This window comes from Dromiciops gliroides, chromosome 1 (assembly GCF_019393635.1).
Source record: "Dromiciops gliroides isolate mDroGli1 chromosome 1, mDroGli1.pri, whole genome shotgun sequence".
NCBI classification, from domain to species: domain Eukaryota; kingdom Metazoa; phylum Chordata; class Mammalia; order Microbiotheria; family Microbiotheriidae; genus Dromiciops; species Dromiciops gliroides.
Genome location: NC_057861.1, coordinates 622,915,579 through 622,937,102, shown reverse-complemented (window position 1 = coordinate 622,937,102; position 21,524 = coordinate 622,915,579). Strand labels below are relative to the sequence as shown.

Below are 21,524 nucleotides of genomic sequence, written 5' to 3'. Positions count from 1 at the left end.
AGTAGATAGGGACTTATCTGCTAGGTATCTTGGAGTTCAGTTGGAGGGCACTTTGATCCAGGGATTCATAAAATTCTTTTGGATAATAAGGCAATGTCATCAAATCCAGGTGGTTTATATATTCATCATAACACTAATTAAACTGGTCAACTATGAAAAAAAGTTATTGGTTGGCCTCTGCTTAGACACATGTAACTTTAGCAAGAACAATGCAAGGTTACCCTCTTCCAAGTATTTAAAAACAATAGCAATAATAAAGCCTATCAATGACCAATGTCTTGGGCCAATATTTCCACTTTTGGAGGTCAAAACAACTCGATGAGAAAGCCTAGCACTTTCCCTGGTAAGGATTCCTTCTGTGAAGCAGGTGTAAAGTTTGAAAAGGGGTCCAGCTGATCTTAGTGAGTAGGCCTTAGAGGTCTAGTGAGAAGGGCTACACTTAGCAGTGTAAAGAATTACCAGAGCCAGGAAAGAAGAAAGGGAGGGAAGGAAAAAAGGAGGAAGGGAGGAAGGATGGGAGGGTGGACAGAGCAAAGGAGGAAAGGAAGGAAGAAAGAAAAGGAGGAAGAAAGAGAGGGAGGAAGAGTGGGAGGGAGGATGGAGCAAAGGAGGGAAGGAACGAAGGAAAGAAGAAAGGAAGGGAGGAAGGGAAGGAGGAAGGAAGGAAGGAAGAAGACAAGTTTCATTTAGAAGCCTCCTAACATGTTAAACTCCTAAAGGGTTACAGGGGGTCAGAGGTTCTTAGGGGAGGGATTCATATTTATTGTTCTTCTTCTGTTTCTAAGTAGAGTCCAGAGACCTTTCTGGGATAGGTTGGGAAGAATGACAAAAAGAATGAAGAGTTTTCCTTTCACTGGACCAGATATTAGTTTTTAGAGACTGTGCCAAAGTCAGAGCTGGGAGCTGGTGTCTGATGCCAGAAATCTTTTGGAGGTTCTCATAGTACCATGGTAACCACACATATCCTTGTCTCATTTTAGAGAGTAGGAAAGCCTGGGACTTGGAAATGTACCTGAAGGGTTAGGGCTAAGAAAACGCATTTGTTCCAAATCTTCTGCAGAGTCCCATGGAAGGGGCTTGTGGCTCTTTGTGGCTCTCCAACAATCATTAGAACCGGAGGGCTTTCAACCGGTGTGTGTGTGTGTGTGTGTGTGTGTGTGTGTGTGTGTGTGTGTGTGTGTGTGTGTGTGTGTGTGTGTTCAAAGGAAGCTGATGCATAGTCCAAAGAGCCTCTCTTGGAACTTCGGGGACCCGCAGATGGCTCAGGGACAAAAGCTGGTTAACACTCTATATCCTGAAACACTGGCTCTCCCTTATCTCATGGGTCAGGTCAATAGGGGTAGGGGGAACCCTCTAAAACTCAGCTCTGGTTCTCACAAATCCCACAACCCTCTAATCCCTGGAAGCCTACAAGGCTGCAGCTGCGCAGGGGCACAGGATCTGGGAGGCAACTTCCTGTCGTGTCCACGATCCCAGCCCCCATCGCTGGCTCCCAGCAACCAGTGCAAGCTGCAGAGCCTGCTTGTTTTCCCCAGGGCAAGAGGGAATCACTCCCCCCCTCCATCCCTCTCCTCCTGCAGGCATCCCCTCCCCCTCTGCCCTCACATAGGTGAGTCCCAGGGGGCTGATGGGGAAAGATCACCTGGGACCTGGGACAGGTGAGGACTGGGCTAGATAGGATGCCAGACCGTGGCAACCTGAGTGAGGTCAAGGTCAGGAGCTGGGAGGGGCCATCACCTGGGTTTGGAAGAGGGGGCACTGAAGGAGAGAAAGGATGAACAGGATGCCTCAGCTTTGGGAAGATCTAAAGTGAAGGAGGCACTGTATTGGGGTTCTTGGAGGTGGGTAATCAAGTCTGGTTAGAGGGGATCATAGAATGTTGGGGCTGGAAGGGGACCCCTGCAAGCACATCTAGTCCGATCTGATTTTACAGGTTAGGAAACTTAAAGCCAGAGAAGCCAAGTCACTTACCTGGGGTCGCAGCAGAAAAGGCAAGATTTAAACCCAGATTCCCTGATCCTAAATCCTCTGATCTTGCCACTGATCTTTCCACACTGACGCTGGTGACAGAACAGTATATTAAGCCTGAATCAAAGGGTTGCAGTTCTTTATTTACTTTCTTTTTTGAAGGACAAGGGGGAAAGATGTCTAAGCACACTCAGCTCAATTCTACAAGCACTTCGGTGCCTACTATGGTTAATATACTGGTTTGGGTCCTGGTGGGATCTGAAGATCTTCAGCTGTCACCTTTCTTCCTTTGGACCCCCCTCCCAAATAGGAAATATTATGACTTCTTATTTCAGCTTCAGCTTTCTACAATTAACCTTAGCCATTTAAGCCAGTCTGGGATTTGTAGCTCTTAATTTCATATTAAACAGGAAAATAATCGATAATGCTCTTCTTTTTTTCCCTTTTTATTTATTTTTTATTTTTATTTTTTTAGGCAATTGGGGTTAAGTGACTTGCCCACAGTCACACAGCTAGTAAGTGTTAAGTGTCTGAGGCCGGATTTGAACTGAGGTACTCCTGACTCCAGGGCCAGTGCTCTATCCACTGCGCCACCTAGCTGCCCCCTATTTTTTATTTTTAATAATAAACATTTTTATTTATAGTTTTGGGTTCCAATTTTTATCCCTCTTTCCCTCCTTCCCCTCCCCCCTCCCTGAGGTGACAATCAGATATGGGTTATACATGTATGATTATGCAAAACAGTCCCATATTTGTCATTTTGTACAAGAGAACTTAATTAAAAGAAAAATGAAAGAAAGTGAAAAATAGCATGCTTCAATCTATTCCATCAATATCAGTTCTTTCTTTGGAGGTGAATAGTGTTTCATCAATAGTCCTTTGGTTTTGGTTTTGTTTTTGGGTTTTTTTAGTGAGGCAGTGGGGGTTAAGTGACTTGCCCAGGGTCACACAGCTAGTAAGTGTCAAGTGTCTGAGGTCGGATTTGAACTCAGGTACTCCTGAATCCAGGGCCGGTGCTCTATCCACCGCACCACCTAGCTGCCCCTATCAATAGTCCTTTGGGATTGTCTTGGATCATTGTATTGTTGTGAAGAGTCAAGTCATTCACAGTTCTTCATCAAACAATATTGCTGTCTCTGTTTACAATGTTCTCTTAGTTCTGCTCACTTCATAGTACATCATTTCATACATGTCTTTCCAGGTCTTTCTGAAGTCATCCTGCTTTTCATTTCTTATAGCACAATAATATTCCAACACCATCATATACCAGAGTTTGTTTAGCCATTCCCCAATTGATGGACATTCATTTGATTTCCAATGCTTAGATAATGCTCTTCTTTTTTTTTTTTTTTTTTTTTTTTGGTGGGGCAATGGGGTTAAGTGGCTTGCCCAGGGTCACACAGCTAGTAAGTGTCAAGTGCCTGAGGCCAGATTTGAACTCAGGTCCTCCTGACCCCAGGGCCAGTGCTCTATCCACCACGCCATCTAGCTGCCCCAAATGCTCTTCTTATCAAAAATGATGCATATTTCCATAATGCTTTATAGTTTATGAAGCCCTTCCCTCTTTTTTTGTGGTTTTTTTTTTTTTAGTGAGGCAATTGGGATTAACTGACTTGCCCAGGGTCACACAGCTAGTAAGTGTTAAGTGTCTGAGGCCAGATTTGAACTCGGGTCCTCCTGACTCCAGGGCCGGTGCTCTATCCACTGTGCCATCTAGCCCTTCCCTCTTAATATAGGTAATGTATTATTGCCTCTATTTTATAATTGAGGTTAGTCAAACCAAGAGAAACTAAATTATTTACCCACAATCACACAGTCAATAAGTGTCCTGGAGGAGACTTGAACACACACCTTTGACTCTAACTATGGGGCCCTGGCTACTATCCCACATTGCTTGTTTTTGTTTGTTTGTTTGTTTGTTTTTTGTCACATTGCTTCTTGAAGGGAAGACACGGGGCAGCTAGGTGGGCCAGTGGACAAAGCACTGGCCCTGGAATACTCCTTTCTGACTAGGAGCCTCTTTGAGTATCTAAAAGGGACTCTTTTGCTTGCAGGAATTAGAGAAGCATGTGCCTGCTGATCCCCTCTATTTCCCACCTTTCTCCAAGGATCCTGGTCAGAAGTTGGGACTGCTTGGACCACAAGAGGGAAAAAGGACACAACAGTCCATTGGAGTGAAGCCACTATCAGACACAGAAGATGGCTGCAAAGTCTGGAGAATTCCTGGTTCCCTGGGACAAGGAGAGAATTTCCCAGGTAAGAAACAATGATAGGAATCAAGGCAAGTGGAGTGGACCTTTCAGTCCAGATTCCTTGGACTGCTAAAAGCATTAGAACCAATACAATTATAGAGTTTTAGAGCTGGAAGGGACCTTCAAAGCCATCTCATCCAACCCCCTCATTGTACAGGGGAAGAAGCTGGAGGCTAGGGACAGTAAGTGACTTGCCCCAAGATGACAAAGGTAGTAAGTAGCAGAGTCCTTTGACTATGATCCAATATTATTTCTTTTCTTTTTTTTTTTTGTGGGGCAATGGGGGTTAAGTGACTTGCTCAGGGTCACACAGCTAGTAAGTGTCAAGTGTCTGAGGCCGGATTTGAACTCAGGTACTCCTGAATCCAGGGCTGGTGCTTTATCCACTGTGCCACCTAGCCGCCCCCCAATATTATTTCTACTGTCCCACAATTAGATTTGTATTTTCAAGGGGAGAGGAGAGCTATAGATAGTGACAGGGTGAGGAAAAATCTATTAAATCAATAATCAATTCCCACGAAAATCTTTGCTTTTGGTCAGCGAGTTCCCAGTCAGAAAGAGGAAGCCTAGGGGGCAGCTAGGTGGTGCAGTGGATAAAGCACCAGCCCTGGATTCAGGAGTACCTGAGTTCAAATCTGACCTCAGACACTCAACACTTACTAGCTGTGAGACCCTGGGCAAGTCACTTAACCCTTGTTGCCCTGTAAAAAAAATGAGAGCCATTTGGAAGAAAGGAACAACAAATCTGAACCTTAATGTCCTTAATTTCCAATAGATCCAGTAGTTCTCTGCCAAAGTCCTATCTTGGTGCTTCATCAATGCTCAGAGTTGATGTTATGCTAGGTCCTTGAAAGCTATGTTATTTATCTTAGCATAAGCTCTGACAGTTTCTACTAAGTTGGAAAACTTTTCAGTTGAGACACAATGATAGCCTTTGTGTGTTTCTGATCCAAGGATCAGCCCAGCTAAGTTCCAAGACTCATCTCTAAAAGATTGACCACTGGGTAATGGTATTTTTTTGGTCCACCCATAAATTTATTGTTGTTCAGTTGTTTCATCATAACCCCATTTGGGTTTTGGGTTTTCTTGGCAAAGATACTGAGTGGTTTGTCATTTCCTTCTCCAACTCATTTTACAGATGAAGAAACTGAGGCAAACAGGGTTAAGTGACTTGCCCAGGGTCACATAGCTAAATCCATTCCAATGAGATTGGAAAGATAGGTTTGGGCAAGTGCTTTAAAACCTAGAGGACTTTCTATTTTATCTTAGAGGCCATAGGAAGTCACTAGAATTGGTTGAGTATGGAAGTCACGTGGTCAGATTTATGCTTTAAGGAAAATTACTTTGGCAGCAGTGTGTAAGATGGACTAGATTGATGACAGATCCATTAGAAGGTTTGGCAATAATCCTGGTGAGAGGTAATCAGAGCTATTTTAGGGATATCTTCCCCATTGCCTGCTCTTGTGGTAACTGGAGTTCTTTCTAGGTTCCAGGCACCATCCAAAGACAACAAGCACTTTTAGAGAAGAATGTACCCTTGGGAGCAGCACAAGAGTTGTCAGGCTTCAAGTCAGAGTCAAGAGAATGCCAGTCTGAGGTGGTATGCCAGGAGGAAGGGGTGCAAAGCCTATTACTGAGACAAGAGACGCTGAATTGCTGCCTTAAGGAGCAACCCCAATCCAAGCCAGACAGAGGTAAAACACAGAACCAAGGGGAGAGGAATTGGCAATCGATTATGGACAGGTCAGAAGGCATTGGTTTAGAGAGAAGAAAGGCGAATGGGGGGAAGTGGGGGAAGATGATCTGGGGGTCTAGAGATATGACTCAGTACCTGCTCTATATAGGAAGTCCTTATATGGAGTCAGATATATAATGATTGTTTCTTTTTTTTAAATTAAATTAAATTTTTTTTAATTAATAAAGTATTTTTTCCCATTACATGTAAAGATAGTTCTCAACTTTTGTTTATACAAGCTTTCCAATTTCAGATTTTTCTCCCTCCCTTCCTCCCCTCCCTCCCCCCTCCCCTAGACAGCAGGTAATCTGATATAGGAGATATATATATATATATATATATATATATATATATATATATATATATATATATATACACACACACACACACACATAATAAAATTAAACATATTTCTGCATTAGTCATGTTATAAGAGAAAAATCAGAGCAATGACGAAAAACCTCAAAATAGAAAAACATCAGCACCAAAAACAAAAGAAATAGTATGGTTCATTCAGCATCTATACTCCACAGTTCTTTTGTTTTTTTCCTGGATTTGGAGATCCTCTTCTATCATGAGTTCCCTGGAACTCTTCTGTACCATTGCATTGGTGAGAAGAATATAGTCCATCACAGTAGATCAATACTCAATGTTGATGATACTGTGTACAACGTTCTTCTGATTCTGCTCATCTCATTCATATAGTGATTGTTTCTTTTTCTTTTTTTTTTTCTTTTTTTTTTTAGTGAGGCAATTGGGGTTAAGTGACTTGCCCAAGGTCACACAGCTAGTAAGTGTCTGAGGCTGGATTTGAACTCAGGTATTCCTGACTCCAGGGCCGGTACTCTATCCACTGTGTTACCTAGCTGCCCCTAGTGATTGTTTCTAAAGCTTAGAGAAACAGCAATCAATCCTCTTATGTCTGGAATAAGAACTGATAGATCCTACTCCTACTTATGGTGAAGAGGGCTGGTCTCCCTAAGGACTCCTTTATTCTCTCTCAGCTCTACCCATTCCACAGATTCCTATTTTTCCCCAAGAGGGGAGCACCAGAGATGAGGAAATGGCAGCTACACTTCTTACTGCTTGGTCCCAGGTGAGTATATTTGTTGTCTGTCTTTGTCTTCCTCTCTAAAACCTTTTTACCCCCTTCATCTTCTTTAGTTGCAGAGACCAGTGACCCACTCCAGTTCCTGGTGTTCATGTGGACATGTTGGCACAGTGACCTCCTGAACTAGTGGTCCCTAGGTCCTCACTCAGGTAGTTGCTACAGTTGGGCCAGAAGCCAAGGGACTTTAGGAGAAAGCTCTGATATCAGCTTCTGTTCAGCCCTAGGCTCAGTGAGGCTCCAGAGCCAGAGAGGTTCTCTATCTGGGACCAGATCCCCTGAAAAGGAATCAGGATTAAAAAGCATTCTTCAAAAACAAACAAACAAAAAACCAAACAAACAAACAAAAGCATTCTACACAGTTCCCAATCAGTAGAAGAACCTGAAACTGTACTTTCTACCACTAATGTGGTAGAAACCTTGAGAGGAGTATGTGTGAATATCAAGAACCTCCATCTCTTAGGGACAGATTGAAATAAAGTAGTACAGTTCTGTCTGTCTTTCCTCTTCTCCCTTACATACCTCCTTTGCCCTTGACATGTCTAGTCATTGATATTGTCATTTCCAAGCTAAGACACAATAGTAAATATAGGTGCTCACATACTTGTAATGCTTATAAGTCGGAACTTTCTCCCAGGACTGGAAAGGTCTTCAGAGGTCATCTTGAGGTAGGATCATATCTGACGTGGCTCAGTGAGATATATGGCCTCACAGAGAAACTTGGTGCCCAGGAAAGGCTTAGTTTAACTCAAGTATGGGAAGTCTTCAGGTTCAAGGAGTTATGAGTCCAAAGCAGAGTGGGTATATGGGGGCAACAAGGATCAGATACAAACAGCAGTCACTGTCCCTTGTGCATGATAGTCTCTGGACCACAGTGGGAAGAGTAAAGGGGTTTAATATTAGCCTACTTTGGCACTCCCAACTTCAGCTCTCCTAATTGATATGGGAAAAGGCTGGGGTTTTGTATCCTCCATTAGAGCAGCATGATGTCTTGCCGGCACAGGAGTTGGGAATTGTGCCTTCAAGATTCAAACAAAGGGGATAAAGTACCAGACCTGGATTCAGGAGGACCTGAGTTCAAATCCAGACTCAGACACTTGATACTTACTAGCTGTGTGACCCTGGGCAAGTCACTTAACCCTCATTATCCCACAAAAACAAACAAAAAGGACCCCCAAGATTCAAGCAAAAGACTAACATGACCCCATACTGAGACAGCATATTTAATAGGGAAGCCCAACCATTGGAGCTTGAGACAGGCCAGAATTAGGATTTATAGGGATGGATGGAGTCTTTTTTCATAGTCACCCCCCAAATCTTGGATTTCTTTTTTAATAATTTCTTTTTTCAATTACATATAAGTATTTTTAATATTCTTTTTAAAAAATGTTGAGTATGGATGGAGTCTTGATCAGGAAAAGCTGGTGTTTTCAACTCTGATATTACAGGTAGAACCAATTATCAAGGTGCTTTGGGGGCACAGAAGTTGTTAACATGGAAAACTCAAGGTATAGAAAAGGGATGGGGCACCAAGTTTGAGGAGGACTTAGATCTAAATGCCTGAAAAAACAAAGGGTTTTTGTTTTTAAAACAGCTGTAATGAGGAAGCTTATATGTTCTTGACTTACCCTTACTAGAGTTGAAATATAGTTGGTGGGGGCAGCTAGATGGTGCAGTAGATAGAGCACCAGCCCTGGATTCAGGAGTACCTGAGTTCAAATCCAGCCTCAGACATTTAACACTTACTAGCTGTGTGACCCTGGGCAAGTCACTTAACCCCAATTGCCTCACCAAAAAAAAAAAAAGAAAGAAATATAGTTGGTGGCTACTTTCTCTTTGATATAAAATTGGTAATTACTTTCTATATTAAAATCTTGAAACTAATGCTTTAAAGTCATCCCTTAGGGGCAGCTAGATGGTGCAGTGGATAGAGCACCAGCCCTGGATTCAGGAGTACCTGAGTTCAAATCCGGCCTCAGACACTTAATACTTACTAGCTGTGTGACCCTGGGCAAGTCACTTAACCCCAATTGCCTCACTAAAAAAAAAAAAGTCACCCCTTAGGCTCCTTTTCCTTAGGTTAACGTAGTCATCATAGGTCCCTTAATTTGTCCTCCAGCTCTGTTTTCTGATTCTTTCAAAATTATAGAATTATAAACCTCATGCCTTGTGGGTCCCTGACTTTTGCTTGTAGAGACTGAGAGCTAGATTGTCCTATTTTCTCAGATGCCAGTGACTTTTGAGGATGTGGCTGTATACTTTTCAAAGGAGGAGTGGAAGCAGCTGGACCCTGCTCAGAGGGGCCTTTATGGAGATGTCATGCAGGAGAAAAATGGCCTGGCCTTAGGTGAGGATTCAGTTGCTTGTGGTTTCTATGCTGGGAGTGGCCTCTAAAAATGCTCTGTGTCCCTGAAGTTTGAACTCTGCTCAATTTAACTCATGACCTCAACACTCCATTCCTCTCCTCCAATTGATATTTCATTGACTGAAACTTGTATTTTTTTTCCTGAGTCTGGAACCACTTCTTTGATGCCCATTTGGGAGGTCTATATTTCTTGGGTTTTTCCTTCATCTTACTCTGTCCCTGAATTCTTCTTAGGAAAGTCAAAGAGAGAAACAGAAATCCAGTATCTTCCAAGGCAGTCACTTTTGAACAGCTCTAAGTTCTAGGACATTGTTCCTTACATCAAGCCTAAATTTGCACCTTCCATCTTTAGCTCCTCGTTCTACCTTCTAATAATGACAGGTCCCGTTTTCTCTGGTGCTTCACAGTTTGTGAAATTTGTTCCTCACAACAGTCTTGTAAAGTGATGAATGCAAAAGAGGCCTAATGAGTAGCAGAGACAAGGTCTTCTGGCTTTAAGCCTAGTATTTTTTCAACTTACCATGTTTGATGGAACTGGGCATTTGGTTAGAATGCCAGTAATGGTGGCCCATAATGTCAAAGAGCACAAAGCAAACTCCAAGGAATCCATGACCAATCTTTCCTAGGAGGAGAGGAGCTTGCATTTGTAAGATTTAAGTTCTTATATTTTTGCTACCTCATGCCTCTGTACCTCGAATTCCTCAGCTCTTTTTCTCTTACCAATTCAATTCAATTAGACATATGTTCATTAAGCACCTTCTATGTGCAATGTATTGTCCTGGGATCTGGAATTCCAGGAAAAATGACTGTTTTCAGAGAGCTTACAACACACAGAGTCATCACTCTGTATTTTCTTAATTTTGTTGTAGCCATTGTGTCTAAACCTCAGAGTTTATTTACAGATAACTATAAAAAATTTAGAAAATAATCAAGTGAATTGGAGAATACATTGAGAACTTCATGGGGAGAGAAATGACTTCTAGATGGGGAAATGAGCAAGGATACAAAGAAAGAGCATATGAGCTGGGCTGAAATAAATTCAATTCAATGGATGATTTTGAAGAGCATTGTTAAGTGATGAGGGAGATGCAGAGTTTAGGTAAATGGTTGGTTCCTGCCATCATTGCAGTGCCATTGACCCTATATTCTAGCAGGGGAATATGACATACATAAATAATTGTAATACAAAATGCTTCCTGATAAGTGCCTAACAGAGGAACACCTAGTTGGATTTTGTCCTTTGTGCTTGAAGAAGACCAAAATGACACCACTATGTTGAGATCGAGGTACAGTGTGATCAGGCGTTACTGGTCAGACCAATACGAGCTCAGAAGGCTCTACCACAGGTTGGGCCCAAATAATTCATTAGAAAATTTGGAGTGGGCTCTTAGCTCCTCTCCCAAGCTCGGTTCCAGGATCTGCTGCTTCAGTCGCATCCCTGAAACAAGATGGTGAAGGTCGGAGTCAACAGATTTGGCCGTATTGGACGACTGGTAACCAGGGCTGCATTCAACTCCAGTGGAGTAGATGTTGTGGCCATCAATGACCCCTTCATCGACCTCAACTACATGGTTTATATGTTTCAATATGATTCCACCCATGGCAAGTTCAAGGGCACCATCAAGGCTGAGAATGGAAAGCTGGTGATCAATGGAAAAGCCATTACCATCTTCCAGGAGCGGGACCCCACCAATATTAAGTGGGGAGATGCTGGAGCTGATTATGTTGTAAAGTCCACTGGTGTCTTTACAACCATGGAAAAGGCTGGGGCTCACTTGAAGGGTGGAGCCAAGCGGGTCATTATTTCTGCCCCTTCTGCTGATGCCCCAATGTTCGTGATGGGAGTGAACCATGAAAAATATGACAATTCCCTTAAGATTGTCAGTAATGCCTCCTGTACTACCAACTGCTTGGCCCCCTTGGCCAAGGTCATTCATGACAACTTTGGCATCGTGGAAGGACTCATGACTACAGTCCATGCCATTACTGCTACCCAGAAGACAGTGGATGGCCCCTCTGGCAAGCTGTGGCGTGATGGGCGTGGTGCTGCCCAGAACATCATCCCTGCTTCCACTGGTGCTGCTAAGGCTGTAGGCAAGGTCATCCCTGAACTGAATGGGAAACTCACAGGCATGGCTTTCCGTGTTCCTACTCCCAATGTATCTGTTGTGGATCTGACCTGCCGCCTGGAGAAAGCTGCCAAATATGATGATATCAAGAAAGTGGTGAAGCAAGCATCAGAGGGACCCTTGAAGGGCATCTTGGGCTACACAGAGGACCAGGTTGTATCCAGTGACTTTAACAGCAACACCCACTCTTCTACCTTTGATGCTGGCGCTGGCATTGCCCTCAATGACCATTTTGTGAAGCTCATTTCCTGGTATGACAATGAGTATGGTTACAGCAACCGTGTAGTAGACCTCATGGTCTACATGGCCTCCAAGGAGTAAACTGGAAAGCCATGGATCTTCATCCCCAGCCAAAAGGAGAGGTCCACCACTGGGGAGCCCACTTCCCTAACCTATGTTCCCGTACTAGGGATCCCATGCCCCATTCACATTGTTGTCCCAAAGCACCCCTGTAGTAGGGGGGAGAAGCCTAGAGTCCTCTATTGTGTACGTACCATCAATAAAGTCACCATATTCAGTGCAAAAAAAAAAAAAAGAAAATTTGGAGTGGAGGTGTCCCTAAATGTGTGCATCTCACATTTTTTTTTAAGTATTGTGATTCTGTTTTGCTCATAGAGCACCTTCTTTGATATAGGCATCCTATGCTGGGTGGTCCTGTGTCAGTGTCTCTCATGTTTCACAACAGATTCCAAAGTTCTTTAGAGAGATCTTAAGAATGTCCTTATATTGCTTCTTCTTCTTCTTTTTTTTTTTTTTTTGGCACGGGGCAATGAGGGTTAAGTGACTTGCCCAGGGTCACACAGCTAGTAAGTGTCAAGTGTCTGAGGCTGGCTTTGAACTCGAGTCCTCCTGAATCCAGAGCTAGTGCTTTATCCACTACCCCACCTAGCTGTCCCCTATATTGCTTCTTCTGACCTCCTTGTGAGTACTTACCCCATGTGAGTTCTCTGTAAGATCACAAAGGAACAACCAAAATGATATTGGAAGTCTGAAGGAACAAAGATCTTTTCCAAATGGGTGATCGGGGAAAGTGTTTCTGGAGGATTTGACATTTGAATTAGGCCTTAAAGGATGGGGAGGAATTTAGCAGGGGAAGTTACCTGGGTTCTCTCTAGCCATCCCCCTCCTCCCCATGTCCTTGCAGAAATCTCTTGGTTGACTGCCTTATATGTTGGAGTGTGTCTGTGTGTTTTGACTATAACTCACATGAGGAAGGGGACCTTCGGGGCAAATGTTGATGTTAAATGATTCCATTGGCTCTTTTGGGGGTGATAGATATAGGGAGCCTCTGCCCTATGAATGCTATGATGAAAGCCTGGGGCACCATGCCTTCATTGCCATTTTGGTTTTTTGCTTGTCTAAACCTACAGAAGATAATACCCTTTGAGAAATAATTGTTAAGAGCCTACTGTCTATACTCCTAATTCTCAGGCCCAGGACTATAAGTGGCAGCAAAAAGGGACTGGTGGTTTTGATTTTCAATTATAGTGATTTTGAATTTTCCAGCTTCCTTGGCTTCCTAAATCTTGGCTCTTCACATACCCTGATTCCGGGTACTAGATTTTCAGTTCTTTCTTTTTTTTTTTTGTGAGGCAATTGGGGTTAAGTGACTTGCCCAGGGTCACACAGCTAGTAAGTGTTAAGTGTCTGAGGCCGGATTCGAACTTAGGTACTTAGGTACTCCTGAATTCAGGGCCAGTGCTCTATCCACTGCGCCATCTAGCTGCCCCTAATGGTTTTCAGTTCTTTTTTTTTTTTTTTTGCGGGTACCAGATTTTAGCAAAGTACACTGACAAGCTAGAGTATGCCCAGAGGAAAGCAACTAGGATGGTAAGGAAACTAAATACTATACAACTTGAAAATTAGTTGAAGGAGATTGGGGAGCCTTAGGAAGAGAAGATGATGAGAAGACACAATAGGTGTCTTCAAAAATCTAAAGGGTAAACACATGAAAAAAAGGATTAGCTACAGAAGACAGAAGCAGGAGTAAAAGCTACACTGAAGTTGATTTCTGCTCAATATGAAAAAAAGAACAGCCCGTTAGAGCTGCCCCCCAAGTAGAATGGGCTGCCTTAGGTTGGGCAAGATTGCCATCACAGGAGGCTTCTAGTAGAAATTGATCAACCTCTTTTATGGAGGGCATTAAAAATCTGAGAAAGGGACTGGATTAGATGACTTCTCAAATGCTTTCTAACTTGATAGCTACGATTCCTAAAATGGGCTGTGAGCTCTCAAATACTCCCTTTGCAGTGGTAATGTTTGGTGCTGGGTATATTAAACCTTGCTTACAACGACCAAGCCTTGTCTCTTTCTGAGCAGGGTTTCTCTTCAGCAGAGCTTCCCTGGCACCTCTATTAGAGGGAAAGGGGGAGTCAATTAGCTCTTGTCACCAAGAGGTAGAGGAGACAGAAAAAGAAAGGCATCTACATGGGCAAGGGATGGGCAATAGTACTGAACAGAGGGTTGGGAGAACTGAGCTCAGGTCCCAACTCTGTCACTTGTGTTGGAGCCTATCTCTTCTCTACTGAAGAATTTGGTTACTCATTCTTTGGAGAATCTCTTTTGTTTTTCCCTTTCTCCTGTATGACTAGACTAACTGGGCTTCTATTTTCTCTATCAGATGAGTGTGAACTAGATACCTTTTAAAGTTCCTTTCTCCCTTTCAGATTCTTTCTTTTTTAAAAAATCATTTATTTATTTATTTATTTTTTGCGGGACAATGGAGGTTAAGTGACTTGCCCAGGGTCACATAGCTATTAAGTGTCAAGTGTCTGAGGTTGGATTTGAACTCAGGTCCTCCTAAATCCAGGGTTGGTACTCTATCCACTGCGCCACCTAGCTGCCTCAGATTCTTTCTTACCTTCTTAGAACTGAAGTGGTCTGCTGTTTAAAACTTAGCATATTCTCCTAGTTTGCTTTCTGAAATCTTTATTGGTTTCTCTTTTTATCCAGAAGCTGTAAAGTTTGGAAAAGTAAGGTTTATACCTCCATTGGAAGCTGCTAGTGATGCAAAGATGCTTGGAATTGGATTGGGAAGAGCCCATGGGGATGTCCCAAAAGGCATGAAGCAAGAAGACACCAGGGAAAGCTCAAGTGAAAGTCAGCAGCTCAGTCTCTTGGAGAAGAGCCAGAAGAAACTGGTCCTACCTGATAAAGACCTCAAAAACCCCCTTGACATTCATGTTTTGGAGAAATCCTGCATCACTGAGAAACACTATCAAGAAAGCATTGGGGAAGGCCCAGCTGCCACCCCAGGAGGAGAAAAACTTGGACCAGAACTAGAACTCATGGCCCCCCAGCTCATGCTTCCCACCAAAAAAACTTACACATGTGAAGAGTGTGGCAAGGGTTTCAGTTGGCATTCTCACCTTGTGACCCACCAGCGTATACACACAGGGGAGAAGCCCTATACATGTACAGACTGTGGCAAGTGCTTCAGTAGAAGCTCCCACCTCATCCAGCATCAAATCATCCACACTGGTGAGAAGCCCTACACCTGCCCTGTCTGCTGGAAAAGCTTTAGCCACCACTCAACACTGATACAACACCAGCGTATCCACACAGGGGAGAAGCCTTATGTATGTGACCACTGTGCCAAGCGCTTCACCCGTCGCTCAGACTTGGTGACCCACCAGGGGACCCACACAGGGGCCAAGCCCTATAGATGCCCAGAATGTGACAAGTGTTTCACCCAGAGCTCAGCCCTGGTCACTCACCAGCGTACCCACACAGGCGTCAAGCCCTACCCCTGTCCTGAGTGTGGCAAACACTTCAGCCAACGCTCTAACCTCATTTCTCATCAGCGTACCCACACGGGGGAGAAGCCATACTCTTGTAGTGACTGTGGCAAGAGCTTCAGTCATAGCTCCCACCTCACTGCTCACCAAAGAACTCATCGTGGGGTCCGGCCCTACCCTTGTCCCCTGTGTGGCAAGAGCTTCAGCCGCCGTTCTAACCTTCTTAGGCATCAGAAGATTCACACTGGCCCCAAGGCCCTGGCTATGCTGATGCTGGGGGCAGCAGGGACTCTCACCAGCTCCCACCCTGCTCCCACCTAAAAGGCCCTGGCCTTTTATGATGAATGGTATGATGAATTGTGTGAGGATATGGAATCCAGGGCAAGTGCTGATGAGCCTATCCTCAGGATAGGCCTAATCCAAGGACCAGAGGCAGTGAGAGATGGAAGACAGATAAAAAAGACAGGGATAAGATGTCTAAAAGGGAGAGGGGTAGGCTATTATGGGGATAAGGGGTGGAGTTGGGAGTAGGAATGTGATAGGAGCTAGGGGCTACAAAGAACAGCACTTCTAATTAAAGGCCTTTGAAACCAGGTAATAGTCTATGACTCCAACCAATGTGACCCCAACCAACTGTTAAGCCTGCAAGATAAAAGGATGAGCTTTTGGACTGACATTGCACTGGGCTGACCTGAAATCATGCCCTCTGCAACCATCCTCTCTTAAAGCATAGGCACTTTCTTCTCCTCTGTTTGGACTTGGAATCTTTCCTCTTTAGCCAAAGGCATATCTTAGTAGGACCTAATAATGTCATCATGTATCTGTCATTAGGGAAGATAAGACAGTGCTGCAAAAGTAGAGAAACATAGATAGTCTCTGGAAAGAGAGATACCAAATATCCTAGCTATTCCCCTATAATACATTCATCAGTTGGGAAGAAATCCGCTCCCCACAATTTAATGCTATGCCATCACCTACCTGCGTGTCTCCTGCCTGCCCTAAACACCATGGGCATCAGTATTTTTGGCTGGAAGCACTATTCTCTGTGCCTCAGTGGTCATTTACTCCATTTCCCCTATTGACTACTGCAATATCCAGAGACAAGGAGATAATATCTCACATTTCTATATGACTTTAAGGTTTACAAGTCACTTTTCTTACAGTTAGATAATACAGACATTATTATCCTTGTTTTAGAAGGGAAGAAAATGCAGGAGACCAAGTTATTTGCCCCCAGTCAGATAGCTAGTATTGCATTCAGGACTCCAAGGAAAATCTTCTGACTGACTCCTTTGTATTAGACTCCACTGCACTAGAGTGCCTCACACAGAGATCTCAGATAGTCACCTACCCTAATGCTCTCTTCTCTTGTTGTTTTTTCGTTTGTTTATACTCTGTGTCTGCCCTCTAGTGTCCAGACATAGAATTACACTGGGAGTGAAATTTTTTAAGTCTGTACCTTGGACAGCACCTCCTACTTTACAGGGTCTAGGCCACAGACAAGCTAAGCTCCCCATCCTAAAGGTATAGGATTTCTTCTGCTTCCCATTTGCTTCCCATTTCCAGTTGGCTTCCCTTGCTTCTGAAGAATCTCTCATCTCCAAATGTGAAAAAACCCAACATATTCAGTTGGAGTGGTACATAATACAGAGTAGGAGAAGGAGCATGGAACTTGGTGCTCCAACTGTGCTTTGACTTCTGGCTCCTCTATTTACTAGCAGCAGGACCTTGGGTAAGACATATTATATTTTTAAACCTGTGTCTTCACATGGAAAATAGGACAATAACATTTACACTCTCTACCTTACAGATATGCTATTAGGAAAGTATTTATGGGGCAGCTAGGTGGTGCAGTGGATAGAGCACCAGCCCTGGAGTCAGGAGGACCTGAGTTCAAATCCGACCTCAGACACTTAACACTTAGTAGCTGTATGACCCTGGGCAAGTCACTTAACCCCAATTGCCTCACTAAAAAAAAAAGGAAAGTAATTATTGGGGGGCAGCTAGGTGGCACAGTGGATAAAGCACCAGCCCTAGATTCAGGAGGACCTGAGTTCAAATCTGGTCTTAGACACTTGAGACTTATTAGCTGTGTGACCCTTGGCAAGTCACTTAACCCTCATTGTCCCACAAAAAAAAAGCAAAAGGAAAGTAATCACAAAGTAATATATACAGATATGTTACATATGTGACTATATATACATATATATGCATACACATACCACACATGTGTGTGTGTATTCTCTAGCCCTATAATTTCATCAGTATAGGGAATTCTCAGGGGGGAAACTTCTTTTTACCAATATAGATAGATAACTGTTCTGTAATTTATAGTCTTAGAGAACTGCCTAAAGCACTGAGAAGTTAAGTACTTATTCAGGGTTTCCTAGCCTTTCACCATTTCAGAGGTGAAATTTAAACCCTGTCCTCATTTATATTATGTTTTGTTTTGGTTTTGTGAGGCCATTGGGGTTGTGACTTGCCCAGGGTCACACAGCTAGTAACTGTCAAGTGTCAGAGGCTGGATATGAACTCAGGTCCTCCTGAATCCAGGGCAGGTCCTCATTTATATTCTTGAGACCAAGTCATTTTCCTTCCTGAGGCTTCACATGTAGGCAATTTGAGAATATTTTCCTCATCTGAGTTTCTGTTTTGCTCTTCCCTATCCACACAGAAGTTCTCATTGGCAAGAGCCCTCTTCTGTTTCTTACTCATATTGCAGCTTATTTTTTTAAAGTTGAGGTTTGCTCCTGGGCACAAGGGTGACTGTTTCAAGCTTTTTGTGCTGGGGGATTGTGAGGGAAAGCAATCCTCTTCTCAATAATTCTCAGGAACTCAGCAGTGATGTGACAAAGGCTCTTTTATTTCCTTCTCATGAGAAGGAGGCACCTTAGTGTGCAGCTAGTGGGTGCAAAGAGAGGGGGTTTTCACAGGCCCTGTTTTAAACCCTAGTCCCTAATGTGAATGGACCCTCCCCTTTTTCATCATTGGTCTGATTACTCAAGGGTTACAATCTACATGCAAAAACTAGCTAATCAGAATGCAGTATTCCCATCCCTTTTCCTTATATGGGCATAACTCAGGAGTGGACCTTATTTTTCCTTATATGGACACAACTCAGGAGCTGACCTTATTGAGACCAGGGCTCCTTGAACCATGTGATTTTGTTAGCCAGAGGGGGAGGAGAGGATCTGAGACCTTTGTCCTAAAAACAAGTCAGGAGGAGTATTATTGACTGTTATATCCCCATTGAGAGGAGACAACTACCCATTTTCTCACAGGGATAGGGGCTGTGTCACTGGCTTTCTACTCTGAGGCTTCTATGGCTTGTGGATTTCTCACTGCCCTGGGCTTGCTCCCTGTGCTTGCTCCCAGTGTGCTGGGATGGCCAGGTCTGGTTGCGCCCATCCTGTGGGTGGCCCTCCAGCTGGCAGCCTGCCCTCTCAGCTGGAGCTGGTGGATCTCACCACTGACCTGCTGCACTACCAGCTTGCTGAGCCAGGATCAAGGGGCCTCAGTTGCTCCGCTGTGGCCTAGAGCTTTCTGCTGACTTGCCCCTACCCCCTCCATGCTGCACTGCTCTGCCCCCTTGCCCGAGTGAGACTGACCTTTTCTGAAGCCTTCCAAATTATCTCAAGTTGGAAGATTGTGTCTGTTTTTTTTTTTTGTAGGTTCTGTAGTTTCAGAATCCATTTAGAGGCTTGATTAAATGTTGTTTTTGAGGGAAACTTGGGAGAACTCAGGCAACTTCCTGGCTTTTCTCCACCATCTTGTGAGGATTACCTCATTTATATTCTTTTATTTTTATTTTTTATTTTTGGTGGGCAATGGGGATTAAGTGACTTGCCCAGGGTCACACAGCTAGTAAGTGTCAAGTGTCAGAGGCTGAATTTGAACTCAGGTACTCCTGAATCCAGGGCTGGTGCTTTATCCACTGTGCCACCTAGCTGCCCCTATTTATATTCTTAAAGGGAAATTGAGTTATCCTGAATTTATTTGGCAATTCAGATTTCCTGTCCATTTTTATTTTATTAGATCTTAGTGAGAGATCACCATGCAAAATAGCTTGAATACATGTTTGAATATGCCAGGGAGAGAGAGAGAACAGGAGAGCCACAAAAATGGAAGAAGAAATTTAAAAATAATAACAACAATAAAAATAGCTAACCTTTATATAGTGCCTACTATGGGCCAGGTATTATGCTAATAACTTAGGCCATCTGAAAAGAATTGGTCCAGGCTGGGCAGTTCCCTCTTTTCTGCACTGGTGTTGCCAAGATGACTGCAACTACACGCTGGGGATAGATTTTTGTGGCCTGAAATACCCCGCATGCCCCTCAAGGTATTGGCTCAAAGGATACAATATTGTAAGTTTGGGGGGGTGTCAAGGCATTGCCAGTTATGCAGCCTTGGGCAAGACACATTATCTTTGGACTTCAGCCTCCTTTTCTGTAAATAACAAAGCTGGATTGTGTGATCTCTAAATTTCTTTCCAGCCCTAACATTGTACGTGTATGTAACATTTAGGTGTATTGTTTTGTTGATGTCTTTTGGCATTTATTTCTTAGTATTTCTCCCTTCCTGCCAATTCAACAAGCCTTTATTAAGCTCCAATGAGCCTTGCACTGTGCTAAGCACTGGGGATGAAAAGAAAGTTAAAAAAAAAAGTTCCTGGTTTTAAGGAGTTCACACTGTAATGGGGGAGACAACATGCAAAACAACTATGTGCAAAAAAAATGTTTTTAACCCAAAAAAACAACTATGTACAAGTAAGGTACATACGGGAAATATTGGGGGGGGGGCAGAAAGAAATATTGGAGATAGTCAACAGAGGGAAGGCACTAGCATTGAGGGAGATGAGAAAGGCTTCCTGTAGAAGGTAGGATGTTAGAGTTAAGTAAATCCAAGCAGAAAAGCAATAGTGTCTGATTCCAAAGTTTGTCTTTGTAGTGCCCCTGCCTGTCTGTTGAGAAAGGATGGTATCCTAACATCCTGTATTCTAAGGTTCCTTCCAAATCTAACATTTTAAGTTTTAATGTCCCTTTCTCTGTCTTCTCTTCCAGCTCTAGCTTTACATATAACTCCATGTCTATTAGAGTGGAAGCAGCCTTAAAGGGAGGCAATGCTGCTTCCAAACTGCCTGAATGGGAGATTGCTCCACTGGCCATGCACACAGCTGCCTACAAGATGTCGCTGCTATTTATTCCACATTTTAAGAGTGAATCTTTGAGGGGCAGCTAGGTGGTGCAGTGGCTAAAGCACTGGCCCTAGATTCAGGAGGACCTGAGTTCAAATCAGACCTCAGATACTTAACACTTACTAGCTGTGTGACCCTGGGCAAGTCATTTAACCCCAATTGCCTCACCAAAACAAAACAAAAAAAGAGTGAATCTTTGATTTTCAGAATGGAGCAAATAAAGATATGTTTTACTGATTAATGCAGGATATCTTGTCATCTGGACCACTTCGGGAGGTGGGGCATCTTTCTTGGAAAAAGTAGGACCGCAGGTATTAACATTATTGGGTATGTTACCCACTATTGGTTGTGGCAAAAATCATTTTCACCCTATCCTCTTCACTTTGTGAAATTGAATTCCTCTACTCCACCTACATATCCTATAAGACAGGACTTCTTAAACTTTTTCCACTCATGAACCCCTTTCACCCAAGAAATTTTTACATGACCCCGAGTATGTAGGTATATAAAATAGGTATACATAACCTTTTACTGTTGCCCAATTTTTTGGAATTCTCACATTCATTTACTCGACCCCATATGGGGTCTCAACCCACAGTTTAAGAAACCTTGCTATAAGAAATCCTTACTCTTCTCCTCACTCCACCCCCACCCCCACCTGCTTTTTTTTTTTTTGGTGAGGCAATTGGGGTTAAGTGACTTGCCCAGGGTCACACAGCTAGTAAGTGTTAAGTGTCTGAGGTCAGATTTGAACTCAGCTCCTTCTGACTCCAGGGATGGTGCTCTATCCACTGTGCCACCTAGCTGCCCCAACCTGCTTTTTTAAATGCCAGATACATCCCTGCTATCCCATTCTTATCTCTGAGGCAGCTAGGTATTGCTGCCTCAGATACTTACTAGTTGTGTGACTCTGGGCAAGTCATTTAACCTCTGCCTGCTTCAGTTTCCTCAAGTGTAAAATAGGAATAATAATTGCACCTACCTCATAGGGTTACAATGAGGATCAGATAAGATAATATTTGTAAAATTAGAT

The 21,524-nt window shown here is 43.4% G+C and overlaps 2 protein-coding genes across 3 annotated transcripts; both read left to right on the top strand.

The window, feature by feature from the left end:
- The first annotated feature begins 1,480 nt into the window (after positions 1 to 1,480).
- ZNF205 (zinc finger protein 205) lies at positions 1,481 to 16,374 on the top strand. 2 transcript variants are annotated; one of them, XM_043976567.1, is made up of 6 exons: positions 1,481 to 1,609; positions 4,023 to 4,224; positions 5,707 to 5,914; positions 6,960 to 7,051; positions 9,290 to 9,410; positions 14,510 to 16,374. In XM_043976567.1, exons 2-6 carry the CDS (start codon positions 4,168 to 4,170, stop codon positions 15,613 to 15,615), a joined length of 1,584 nt encoding a protein of 527 aa, XP_043832502.1. In that variant the 5' UTR covers positions 1,481 to 1,609; positions 4,023 to 4,167; the 3' UTR covers positions 15,616 to 16,374. The 2 variants fall into 2 exon arrangements, with proteins under 2 accessions (XP_043832502.1, XP_043832503.1); XM_043976568.1 differs by having other exon boundaries at positions 1,505 to 1,609; positions 4,077 to 4,224.
- On the top strand, positions 10,862 to 11,936 carry LOC122735207 (glyceraldehyde-3-phosphate dehydrogenase-like). Its single transcript, XM_043976569.1, has one exon. It carries the CDS (start codon positions 10,877 to 10,879, stop codon positions 11,876 to 11,878), a length of 1,002 nt encoding a protein of 333 aa, XP_043832504.1. The 5' UTR covers positions 10,862 to 10,876; the 3' UTR covers positions 11,879 to 11,936.
- Positions 16,375 to 21,524: the final 5,150 nt, after the last annotated feature.